Source organism: Dryas octopetala, chromosome 2 (genome assembly GCF_963921425.1).
Source record: "Dryas octopetala chromosome 2, drDryOcto1.1, whole genome shotgun sequence".
Taxonomy (NCBI): Eukaryota; Viridiplantae; Streptophyta; class Magnoliopsida; order Rosales; family Rosaceae; genus Dryas; species Dryas octopetala.
In genome coordinates, this window is record NC_141367.1 from 6,531,312 (window position 1) to 6,544,184 (window position 12,873).

General features: G+C 37.7%; 2 protein-coding genes across 2 annotated transcripts; both read right to left on the reverse strand.

Annotated features, from left to right (window-relative positions):
• Positions 1-1,463, reverse strand: LOC147292758 (uncharacterized). Its single transcript, XM_086230921.1, has 5 exons — positions 1,140-1,463; positions 747-974; positions 517-609; positions 299-403; positions 1-39 (listed from the first exon to the last, which is right to left on the reverse strand). The coding sequence occupies exons 1-5, from the start codon at positions 1,461-1,463 to the stop codon at positions 1-3; spliced, it is 789 nt and encodes a 262-aa protein (XP_086087047.1).
• Positions 1,464-7,145: 5,682 nt separating this feature from the next.
• LOC147292759 (uncharacterized) lies at positions 7,146-9,969 on the reverse strand. Its single transcript, XM_086230922.1, has 4 exons — positions 9,102-9,969; positions 8,375-8,648; positions 7,984-8,119; positions 7,146-7,397 (listed from the first exon to the last, which is right to left on the reverse strand). The coding sequence occupies exons 1-4, from the start codon at positions 9,967-9,969 to the stop codon at positions 7,146-7,148; spliced, it is 1,530 nt and encodes a 509-aa protein (XP_086087048.1).
• Positions 9,970-12,873: the final 2,904 nt, after the last annotated feature.

Here is a 12,873-nt window from a genome sequence, read left to right on the forward strand (position 1 = left end):
TCATTTTGACAAATAGCAGTTTGGTTTATTTTGAATAGCCTGATCAATGGTTTTCAATGTGAATGTAAAAAACTTGAATTGGTGTCAATGGAATCATATTTTTTTACACTTAATTAACTCATGAAATCATTTATCTTAAGTGCAAGCATGATTGCAAATAGTGGGATTCATCCATATGTAGTTGTTATAGTAGTGGCAGTAATTGAAGAAGGTTAATTTATATCAGATGAACTATAGAACTTGCAAATAACACAAATGAATATAGGGTAACTGTGATTTTTTCTATCACCGTACTGACCATGATCTCCATGGCTGCTTCATCAACCGGGTTGCCATTGGATCTCGTGTAAGTCAACTTGAAAAGCTCAATTCGGTTTGGCTCATTACCATTATGATCTTGCGCCTGGAAACATGACAATCATTAATTTACACACCTAAACCATGCAATCAAATTAAACCACATGATTTAATATAGTTAAAATTTTATGTATTAAAATCTAAAGACCTATTCCTTACGTATTCATCTCTCACTTGGGCGTGTGACTTGCTCCCAATAGTATGGCAACAGTGCATTCTGCCACGGTTAATGGTGTTCACTGCACATCGTTTCTATTGCATTTAGCATAGACAAAACATAATCAATAGTGTGATTTCAGTAATTCTGCTAAACAATTAGCTAACACATACAAAGGTTACCAATCATGCTGGTAGCGGACAATTGAATGAATGGAAAATCACTTTCTCACATGTCCCTCGTTCGTGTCCAAGTGAGCAACCAGACTAAGCCACTGGTCCGGATCAACGTGCCCATCTCCATACACAAATCGCTGGTTTGTGTTGCAGAATGGCTTGTACCAGACCTTCCTTAGGTGACACTTGTGGTGCTTCCACCTCTCGTTCATCTTAGCCTCTGCAACAACACGAATTCTATGGCTCAAAGCCATTGTCCTGTCATCCCTCCAATCAATAGTTGCCTACAACATTGTTTACAAGTCACAAGATGAATAAACTTCTAGTGATACAACGTATTAAACACACACACATATTTGAGTGGTTAAATCAATCTAACATTTAAGTCTACTACCTCAAACATTGTTTACACAACTCGTCCTACTCAATGGCTCTTTAATTAATTATACCTCAATCTTGGTACATGCACGGTCTAGAACACGTCCCCTAAATCCTCTCCAATCCAGCACATTAATAGGGAACAAGTTTCGATCAATAGCTAGTTGTCCAAGAAATCGAGCAAACATGGCTATTGTCCTAGAGGGGGCAACAGCTTGCCCATAGTGGTTGAACCTCATGACCTCCGGGCGCTCTACAGCCCAATTCTCCCTATTTCGACCTCTCTGTGATCGAACAACATTGGTTGGGATAGGGAAGTCAATGGTAACCTGCTCTTTTTCTTCGACACCCGGTGCTTTCGAACCTACACCTAAGCTGGCACTAGGCTGTCTCATCACCCTGCCCAGGTATGTTTTGAGTCTCATATACCACGTCAACCTCCAGTTGGGAAGTCTCATCAATGACAACATGTGAATCAGCCATGTAGGTTGGTTCGTGCTTAGGAAACAATACACTAGTTATATATAAATACTAGCATTACAAAATGTATGGGAAATAAGGATCACAGTCAATAAATATACATCATTGAAATTTGTTTTTCATATCTTGTGGGTGCACATTTATTTGGTTAGGTCATAAGTCATTGTATGTTTAATTTAAAAAATAAATGATTTTTTTAAAAAAGATGTATGTGGTCCTTATCTGGTCCATTATTTTACTTAATAATCAAAGTATCAGCATGAACTTAGTGCACAGATGCAGTCATATGTGGTATGTCTTTCCATATGAAAAACTATGGTGCATATATTCTACAGTTCTCTTTATTTCAGTATAGTAGAGGTGAGAAACAATAAATGTAGACTTGCCATTCGATGAGTACGTACATATCCAGTGATGGTTATGCCTTAAAAAATTTCATTTATAGTTCTAAAAAGATGCAACTGCGTTAAAGGTTTTGCCTTAAAAAAATTTCATTCATGGTTATTGTTGAACATGACTTATGTATTGATTTGGTTTATGATGTCAGCATTTGTGGTTACTGTAGACCATGGTTTAAGCATAAATGGAGAGTGATCTACCACCTGGCGGTCTCTTTATTCATAGTCAAAACCTTTGTAAGTGTATATATGCATAATGACTGTGTTGTTCTATGCATTTAGTGCTATCAATAAGTGTAAACAAGACAAAGCATATATTATAAAGCCAACAACAACCAGGAAAATTGGATTCTATACAGAAGAGAATATGCTGAAAGTCAAGATGCTCTCTATTCATGGAAGAGACCTTACCTTGCAGTATTGTTCTTCGAAAATATGGGTGCAGCAGGTGATCTTTGAGTTATTCTCTCTGCCAAGATCTTCAATACAGAGGTTGGGGGTAGCTCTCGGTGCCTTTGAGCTGAGATAGACAAATCTCCTTTGCTTTATGGAGGATATGTTGTCCTTATTGTCAATTCAAGCCCAGCTGGAGCCACCAAAGTGTGACAACAATTACACTTTTGCCATGGGGAATGGTGATCCCTAAATTCAGGGGGGTAATTGATGGAGAGAAAATTTCCATCCTCTGGGCGAGAATCTAATTGATAGCCTCTTGGTTGGTGTCCTAGTCATATTTGTCAAAGTGATAGTTGGGTTTGAAGTTGAACTATCAACATGCAAAGGCTAGGCAAGAATGCTAAGTAGACCAAACCCCCTACTTTGAATCCAGTTCAAACTCAACCAACTAACTATCTATCATGTACTATATTGATTATAAAAAAATGTCCAACTTGTCCTAGTGTAAAAGCAGTACATGAACTTGTTTTTCTTATTGTTAGTAATGAGATTTGATTTTAATACTTGTTGATTTAGACATTTATTTTTGGACAAAACCATCCACAATAATTGTTTTTTTATTTTTAGTGTTTGATTTTGATACTTGTTTTCTTATATTTACACAATAAAATTAGCAAAATTTTTTTTTTTATTTTGAGGTTGATACTTGTTTGATACTGGGGTAAATCCTTCTATTTTATTGTTTCTACATTTTTTCTCTCTTACAAATAAGATGAAAATTTGGTCATGAAAAAAATACAACTGGACTTGATAACCTTTTAAAGGTTCAGACTTTTTGCACACTGCCACTTAAACATAGTCTATGATTCATTTTTTTCCATGCTTCCTTCGATTAGTGTAAGATTGAAAAACCAATATTATAAGGTTGTTTTTCTACATGATGATCATTTTTTTTACTTATGTCAATATGTATACCATTTCATTAAAAAAATACCACTGTCCCACTTGCCTTTATGAGGGTCTAATGAGCCTTCTTTAATTTCATTACATTCATACAATTTGTTTTTTTTTTTTTTTTTTTCTGTGCGTACCATTACATTTATCCAATTTACCATTCCCTTCAAGTACCTAAAAACAATTGTCCATGCATGTTCATTTTCAATACTTGTGAGTTACATGTTGTGTCTTGCACGTCTTTATTATATATATATATATAAAATGCATGGTAATCTCATATGTCTAAAAATACCATAATACATTTACTAAATCACAATGATAAAGGAGATTAATTTCAGAAATATAGTTTAACATAGAGAAACACTGAGGTACAATATTGAAACCCCCTTAAAACTAATCATCTTCCATTTCAGTACCATCATCATTTGGAGCATTTTTCAGGTTCAATGTTCATTTGAAACATGTAGTTGATCACATCATTCTTGCTCCAGACATAGTTTTCCCCATGACACATACAAATTCCCTCATAAAACTCAATGTAATCCATGTAGTTAGGGAAAAAACGAATATCTCGGTCCGACTTGATCTACTTAACATGCATGCATAATGCAATCCAATCTTTCGGCCAAGTGCGGTCCTCTGCCATAAGTTTGCGAATCTCACGCCTATTATTAGATCTCACCAAGCCCTTTCCATTCAGCGAAGTCAATCGACAAATTGAGGTGCACCCTTTACCATATGCTCGATACTCAAGCCGGATCGAGACGTCATCCTTTACAACAATATTTGTTCCAGATGAACTTTCCATTATCAAGCTAATGATGGCGCTAAGTCACTAAAGGTCAAAATCAGGCTAACCTAACCATTATAAAAAAACACCACGCCATACAGGTAAATTGATCAATAAGGCATGATTTATCTGTGAGAGTTTAATTGATTTCCATATACTGATTTATGAGACATACCATATACATTTAACCTTCTCAAAATATAACATGGTATTTGAATAGTCCTACTCAACTTGATATAGAAAATGGAAGATAACATACCTTTGTGTAGTGCAGCTTCTTCCTCCTGGAATGACCATGAATATATTCTACCCTCACTCCTCTTAAATAGCATTTATCAAGCTTCTTTCCAAGGCTCATACAGTGCAATCCAGTGTTGTGATGCATGCAACTCCCATCCACTGGCCACACAACCATCATTTCACCCTTCCTAATCAATTAACACAGTCTGACCATGTGATGTGCCACTTCCCCCACCTGATAACAAATTAGATTTTTATTCTCTGCATTTGATATCAGAATAATCACACATATAGATGACAGTATCATTAAATTCAGTTAGCTAAGGATGTGCCACTTCAGCATTTGGTATTTATAACTTCATAAATAACTCAAAAACGCTGCCTATGGGGTAGGCATCTAGAATGGGTTCATTTAATACTAGTGTCTGTACCAAATTAACTTTAAGGGAAATTTGAAAAGATATACTCACCATTTAAGCACTCCCACTGTAAATGAATTAAGTCCACTGTGTGTGTGTCAGCATTCCCCTCTATTTATAGTCCTCTGTGTAGTCCATGATTTCATCTCACAACCTGATCATACCATCTTAAGCAAATATCATAATAAAATGATAACCCTGCAGTCCATGTTCATAAAGTGTAAAAGTCTCTTACATATACATGCATTTTACCTTAATGCTGTAGACAATTATATCTACCTGCAAGTTACCCCAACTTCATGGCAACAAAAACAAAGTTAGGATATATTACCATTTCCACAGTACATGCTATTGGTTAATCTACATATTTCGCTGGTTTTTAAACCTTCCAAATACACAAGTCCATAAGACAGAACAAACATTATGTAGGACAAAAGAACATTAAGTCCATAAGACAACTATAGATAGTTTATGACAATATTACACGGTCACTTTGAAAATAAAATGGTTCTTAAGCACATAAACATAGTCTTAATGCAAACATAATGACAATACTACAAACGGATCATCCCAATTGTGATGAAGACATGTTAGCTCAGGTCCTTACTCGTGGACAATGCTAGGAGTCAGCCAAGACTCATCATATGTGTCTGGAACATACAAGATCTCGGTACTCTGCTCACCATGCTGAGATGTGCTACGGCCCACCGAATTGTTGGCAATTGTGACTGCAGCTACATCTTGAGCCCTATATGATTCCGCTGCAACCTTGAGCTGTGGTGTAAACATCATGGGAACCATGGGTGAATAATGACTCGTGCTTATAAGATCCTTCTCGCGGGGTGGAAAGTACTTGTTAATTATACGCTCAGTCTCTCCATCGTCATCATCGAGTGGCATGGTAGCAAGGGTGAGCATACTAGCAGGCTTGTCCACCTGTGGTTCCATCTCCTTGTTCTCACATATTCCATTACTAAAAGAAGCTGGGGGAACAAAAGTTAACTCACCTTGACCATTTCTGGGGACTCGTGGAACAAAACGATTTATTGGCACTCAATTGTTCACCAAGTTATTCACGAAATCACTCTCACATTGAACTTGAGGAGTTGAATCAGTCTGGGAGCAAGCATCGTCAATAGTCTGGGACATAGTCGACAAACAAACGTCTGTAAGCTGCAAGATTGACAGGTTTCCTAATCTTCCTTGGCATGGTGTGTCTGGTGCAGGTATAGAATGAGAGAAGGATCTAAAATAAAAGGTGCAACACAAAGACAATTTAGATATATGGATAACAGCTACATGGTCTCTCTATTTTATACTACAATCTGAAAACATTGTCTTATCAACCACCTGGATTCTGAATTAGGATTTGACACCAATATGAGGTTTTGTGGTTAACTATCTAGTTACATTCCAACTAGACAGTTAAGAATTCTTGTTTTCAGTGATTCACCATGTACAAAAGAAACAAAAAATTCCCATAAAGTAAATATCCTAACCTTTAAATTTTTAAATATCCTAGCCTTTATATTTTCTAGTACCATGAGGTTTTGCTATAGGTTCAAAATCAAAAAGTGACAATATTTCTACCATGAGTCAGTGCAATCATTGTGAAAATTCATAAATTGAAGAAGAAATATTTAACCTTGAAAAACGACTGTAGCCCAGGGTTGGCATCCATGTAGTCAATATATCAAACAAATGATCTTTTGGCACTCTACATAAACCTATACATATATATACAAGGACCCTCATTTGAGTCTTGTTTAGACCTATGCAAGACCCAAAACACATATCCACATTACTAGATCATAGCAAAAAGAGTTGGGAGTTAGAAAAGAAAACCACTTGGGGATAACAATGGTTAAGTCGAAAGTTAATAGATAGCAAAAGAACTCACACATGGCATAAACCTGTTTATGTAAATATTAGTTCATGATAATATACATAAATTCATTAAAAATTTACATTTTTGGGGACATCAGCAATTGAAAATCTTGATACCAAAATAATAGTTTATAACACCCCATTGTCATAAAAAACCTACGAGTTGAAAGCACTCAATCAATGGCTAACCGTTAAATATGCATAAATTAAATTACTCCATGGATGGAGGGGGTGTCAGCGGACGATCTATAGTTGTGCCCTCGATATTAAGTCTTTGTTGCAGATGACTGTCGTCCACACTGAGCCTATCTAGAATTTGCTCACCACACACATTACCAGCACTAGTGGTTGTCATGTCATACAAATCGCAGAGCTATATGTTAACCGCAACCTGCCAACCAGTCTCTACTGGGTCGTCCACATAGCTGAAAGTATGAAGGTGTCATCAGACTATTGTAATCCCTTGAAAGATACCAGTCTAAATCCAAACTCATCTGTTTTCACCCCGCTTCATGTATCAGCCCAGTCGCAGTCAAATAGTACTACTTTCCTTCCGTCGTCATAATTTAATTCTATAATATCCGTCAAGACCCCATAATAGCCAACCGGTCCAATCTGTGGGTTCCGGTTCCTTTTACTGGCATAACTATTAGTATCTGTCACAACAAATACACCACTGTTCTGGTTTTTCTTCTTCACGTCCACTTCATGTATTCTGAATCGAAAACCATTTACCAAGTAACTCTTAAACCGCCTTGCCCACTAACCAGGACCATATGACAAGGCGAGTATGTCATGATTTACTTCGCTACCTCCTTTAACTAAATGTTTAACCTAAGTGTTGCGAAGGAATCGTGGTTATAATGTCGTTAATTACAAAGACAAGCCAAATTTATAATTTATAATCGTGGTTGGTCAAACTTTCATGACACTTAAATGCTTTGGTCAAAGTGGAATCAGCCAGGTTATCAGCTACTAATAGAGTGGTTCGCCTATCCTCGACCCCACAAACAGCTTCCCGATGTTCCCTACCAGATGGAACAACAATAGACAAAGAGCCACCATTTATTTTTTATATTTATTGAAAATATAAAGACACATTAATCAGCCAAAATGTCATTTTGCTTATAAAATGGTTACTGACTTGTAACAGGATCAACTCAATGAATTCATTCCTAATGAAAGGCTGAATCTCTGTGCAATTGAAAAGAACTGTACGGTGGGCGCGTTCTCAAAGGTTATTGTCTAAAGCAAAATAGGTTCCAGCACCATTACCACTTCCTAGGCCATGAAAAATGGCGTAACCCGTGCGGGCTTCATTCTCTCATTCATAGCTTTTTCGACCCACACGATTACGACGAGTATCAACTCCTTGCAGATACATTGAGCAAAATGAAAGGCATTCATCCACAATGTAGCCTTCAGCTATGCTGCCCTTCAGTGTACTTTTGTTTCTTACATACGATTTCAATGTGTGTGGGCACCTAATGAACACCAATAAACACTCATGTAAATTAATAAGTTTATGATGACATATTAAATTAGAAAGGCTCAAGAAATATATTAACATATCAAATTCAAAAGGCCAAATTTATAACGTTTGCCTTAGGCCTCATTTAGGATTGGGCAGCCCCTGATGTTAGGAATTTAGGATGCACTGCCATAATTTATCCAAATAACAAGCGAGCTGAATGTTATAAATTAATAAATTAAAAAAAAATAGTTGTATCAAGACGTACCTTTCAATCGGATACATCCATCTATACTGGACTGGACCGCCGATGGCAACTTCATTTGCAAGATGTATTGGCAAATGGATCATGACATCAAAAAAGGAAGGAGGGAAAATACGCTTTAACTGAAACAGAGTTACTGCTATTCGGTGGTTCAGATCAAGGAAGGCCTCAGAGGTAGATGATTTGTTGCAAAGATTCTTGAAAAAGGTACATAACTCATGAATATTTGAGTGGTGTGCTTTGGCAATACCCTCCGTATAGCCAGTGGTACTAAATGCTACAGAAGCATATGGCAGTCGTGACTCTTGAATCCCACTATTTTTTTTCCTTCACGCTGATGCACCGGTTAATGTTTGATGAATAACTGTCTAGAACTTTCACGTTTTTCAGCACCTGACAAAACATAACCTTCTCTTTGTTGGACAAAGTGAAAACAGCCGGTGGTAGGTACGTTTTATTTCCACACCTGATCGGATGGAGTCGAGGCTTCCAGTTAAGAATTTCCAAATCAGCATGTGCATTGATTCCATATTTGTTCTTGCCTTTTAGCCCCAACAACGTCCCAACAAGACTATCGCAAACGTTTTTTCTATGTGCATGACGTCCAAATTATGGCATAGTAGATTAAACTCCCAATATGGTAACATGAAGAAGACACTCTGTTTTTTCCATGGACTAGTGTATTCTACCTAGCTTCCTGAAATGGTACGCTGGGTGGCGAATGACCTACTTCTTTTTTTCCCAAGTTTAAACGACAGTGTGGATAGCTGTTGTAAACAGGTTGTCCCGGTTAATGGGGCAGGGGTTACCCGTCTCTCAAAACAACCATTGAAATCAGCCTTCTCCCTCCGAAACCTGTGATTATTTCCAAGAAATCTTCGGTGGCCCAAATAGCAGTGTTTGTGTCCCCGTTTTAAGAATTGAGACTCTGTGACATGAGCGCACTGGGGACAAGCCATTTTGCGCTTCGTGCTCCATCCGGACAAATTAGCATATGCCGGAAAATCATTGATAGTCCACAGCAGAGCTGCTTGCATGTTGAATGAATCATTATTAGCAATGCCATAGGTGCGAACACCTTTAGTCCACAATAGTTTTAGCTCATCGACAAGGGGTTCCAAGTAGATGTCAATATCATTTCCCGGTGCCTTGGGGCCCGAAATCAACAACGACATAAATAGGTATGGCTGCTTCATGCACATCCAAGGGGGCAGGTTGTACACTGCCATCACAACTGGCCACGTGCTGTGTTGACTACTCATTTGCCTAAATGGATTAAAACCGTCACTTGCAAGACCAAGTCTCACATTTCGTGGCTCACTTGAAAATTGGGGGTAGTGGTTGTCCAATTCCATCCAGGCAAGAGAGTTAGCCGAATGCCTTATGATGCCGTCTTTGATACTCTTTGAGGTGTGCCAAGTCATATGCTCAGCGGTGTGTTTTGACATGTACAGTCGCTTAAGTCTTTGTGATAATGGAAAGTAGCTCAACACTTTGGCAGCGACCTTGTGACCATTTTGACTACTCTGAACGGTGTACTGGTCTGCTCCACATACTTTGCATATAACATCATTGCGGTTATCCTTCCAAAACAACATGCAGTCCTGGCGGCAATCATCTATCTTCTCATAAGACAACCCAAGATCACCAATTAGCTTCCGAGTTTGATAAAAAGTGAAAATTTAATTTAGGTGATCTATTCACTCAATTAACTTGATTAAATTCACTTTCAGTGATCGGACCCCAATTTTTATTTTATATGATCATTCAGGAACTAGTCAAACAGACACAACTCTGACGATGCAGTAACTAAAATCTGAAACTCCAGATTTACTGGTAAAATCAAACCAACTTCAGTAAATACCACAAGTCAGAACACACCAGGGAATTGAGTGACACCCTATGCACTCAAAGGATCCATCAATGTAGGCATCCCAGTGCTAGCAACAACTAAAGTGGTGTGTGGACAGATTTAACAAACTTTCATTTAGCATTCATGGTCTAAGTTAACATGCTAAAGTGAAGTGTGTGATCTTGTGAAGATATTTTCGAATCAATAATCAGCAACACATAGGAAACAAATCACAAACAAGCCACACGATTGTTCACCCAGAAAACCACTAACGGTTAAAAACTGGGGGTCTTTCCAGCTGACCAAGCAATCTACTAAAGAAGAAGTTCAATACAAAGGGAGCACACAGCACAGAAGCTCAATCACTAAGTCCTAGACTAAGTGGCAGCTTTCTTACCCCTTTGTGCAACTTCCATAAGCAAGACAATCGGTCATTCATGAAGAAGGCAGCTCCAACTCCAAGCTCATCAACCCATGGCACCAATTCACACCAAGCCCAGTAGATTCATCAATGTATGAACATGATATGCCAATGTTGGATTCTTAAAAAGAAGATCAACCTTCTCAAGCTAGAGGCATGAAAAGGTTGATACTGAATCCTTCAACTAAAATCTAAAATGAATGTGTTTGAAAAATATATAAAAAGATTTAAACACTCAAGCCCATTCAGAATTTTAGATGAAACAAACAAGTTCAGAAAATCATTTTGATTTTTAAGAATTAAATGAACATTTTCTGACTTGATAAAGATGAGCACTCACCCTGAAAATACCCAGGCATAAAACCACAAAAATACCCACTGAAAATGCTCATTGACACACACCAAAAGATCTGAACATAGTACATCATATACCCGTACACACACACACCATTTCCATGTTTGCCCGAGCCACGTGGAAGCCAATCAATGGCTGTCCACAAGAGACGAATGAGGGGCATATTCCTTTTGTCCTAGAGGGGTATCCTAGTATTACTAAGGATAGGAATGAGGAGCTGTAAAAACCAATATTGCTTTATTTTGCAAAAATCAGAAATGGAGAAGATGATGAATAGTGCTGATGTGTGTGTAAGTGTGTGGCGTGAATGACTAAGATGCAATCAGATCTGATTGATACATTGGGGGAACCAAGTCATGTGCAATGCACATGTATGTTTAGTAAAAAACAGAGAATGGGCTTTCAATGAAATGGGCTTTAAAAGAAAAACCCGAAATGGCCCCACTACAGTGTCTGTCACTGTATCAACCACTGTACGTGAAAAACATTGTTCTTTATGACTAGTCAAATGGACACAAAAATGATATTTTCATGAATTGAATGAAGTGCAGTATACCTTGAGTCTTGTTCATTCTTGACTTCTTCAATACAGCTGAACTTGTCCTTAATCTAGCCTAGAGCTTGTGAGTGATTAATAAAATTAAATACAAAGGTTTTGACAAGGAAAATAGCCAATATAACAAATCCTAGAAACTAACAAAAAGATGGAGGCAGTGTCTCGCCTTCTGGAAATGATCTCTTGAGCAAGGTTAAGAGGTATGAAACAGACTTGTCAGTCCACCCGTGTACGCATTTGATGTGGTAGAAGGCAACAATGAACTCAAGCTTTTTAATTTTTTTACAGCCTGGATAAAGTGGAGAGTCTGTGTCCTCCACTAACTTGTAAAAGGTTTCAGCATCTGGCGTGCATCTATATACTTCCTCTGGGGTTGTGGAGCTTCCATCTGGAGGGTCATTAGTGATTGGTGGTTGGAATAAATCATCTAGCAAACAGTGCATGTCATCTATGTCACTGTTCTGCTCATTCACTTCCAACTCAATGTGATCGCGGGGAAGGGTTGGGTTATAAATAGTCTCTCCATGATTGATCCATGGTAAATCCATGTAACGAGGGTCCATACTTTGAACAGTGAGATGCTCCTCAATTTCAACTCTAGTCTTCCAAATTGGTTGTAGCATGCTCGACAGGGACACTTGACTCGACTATCAACCGAATGGTTTTCGAAACATAAATCAAGGAACTATCGCAATCTGGTTTGATACTCAGCGCTGATGCGATTGAGCCTTACCCACCCCTTATCCATCGTTGATGAGAATTGAATATGACTGTACCAAAATTCTGAATCCCTCACAGCAAGAACAAAAAGAGAAGATTACGAACTAAATTGGTAGTAGAATACGGCGCTTACTGCTATTCAGCCTGCAATGTTTAACAAGTTGCATCAGCATTTATGAATTATAAAAAAAAAACATGCATTTTACAAGTTCAATGAAAATATCAAAGTTTAAACACGAAAGACAATAGATTTCAACATCTAATTCATGAAACATTTCTTCCTCCTTCGATACTCAGTTATTGTGTAACGACTTGTGTCACCTACATATATAAGTGATGTATATTGGTTGATCTTATCAATACTAATCAGGCTATACAAATTAACAAAGTTGCTTTCTATCTTAAATATACAAAATACACCATGTCACCATCTAACCAAAACTGCATAACCTACAGATATGGTGATACATGACCCTTCTTTCTCATTCTAGTAACAATACAGCTGCCCACTGCCTAGTTAAACTACTTAGTTAAAGCATAATTTCTTTGCAGAACCTAGATGGTAACAAGAAAGCTACAACAATGATTAAATTAAAAA

Bases quoted from the DNA above. Each gene is read 5' to 3' on its own strand.
- LOC147292758 (XM_086230921.1), bottom strand. From the start codon at position 1,463: ATGAGACAGCCTAGTGCCAGCTTAGGTGTAGGTTCGAAAGCACCGGGT. The intron at 610-746 runs GTGAGAAAGTGA...TAAATGCAATAG, and splicing joins TGGACACGAACGAGGGACAT to AAACGATGTGCAGTGAACAC. The intron at 404-516 runs GTAAGGAATAGG...TCATGTTTCCAG, and splicing joins CCCAAGTGAGAGATGAATAC to GCGCAAGATCATAATGGTAA.
- LOC147292759 (XM_086230922.1), bottom strand. From the start codon at position 9,969: ATGTTGTTTTGGAAGGATAACCGCAATGATGTTATATGCAAAGTATGT. The intron at 8,120-8,374 runs GTACGTCTTGAT...GGTGTTCATTAG, and splicing joins TGGATGTATCCGATTGAAAG to GTGCCCACACACATTGAAAT. The intron at 7,398-7,983 runs GTGGGTCGAAAA...GGTCCTGGTTAG, and splicing joins TTGATACTCGTCGTAATCGT to TGGGCAAGGCGGTTTAAGAG.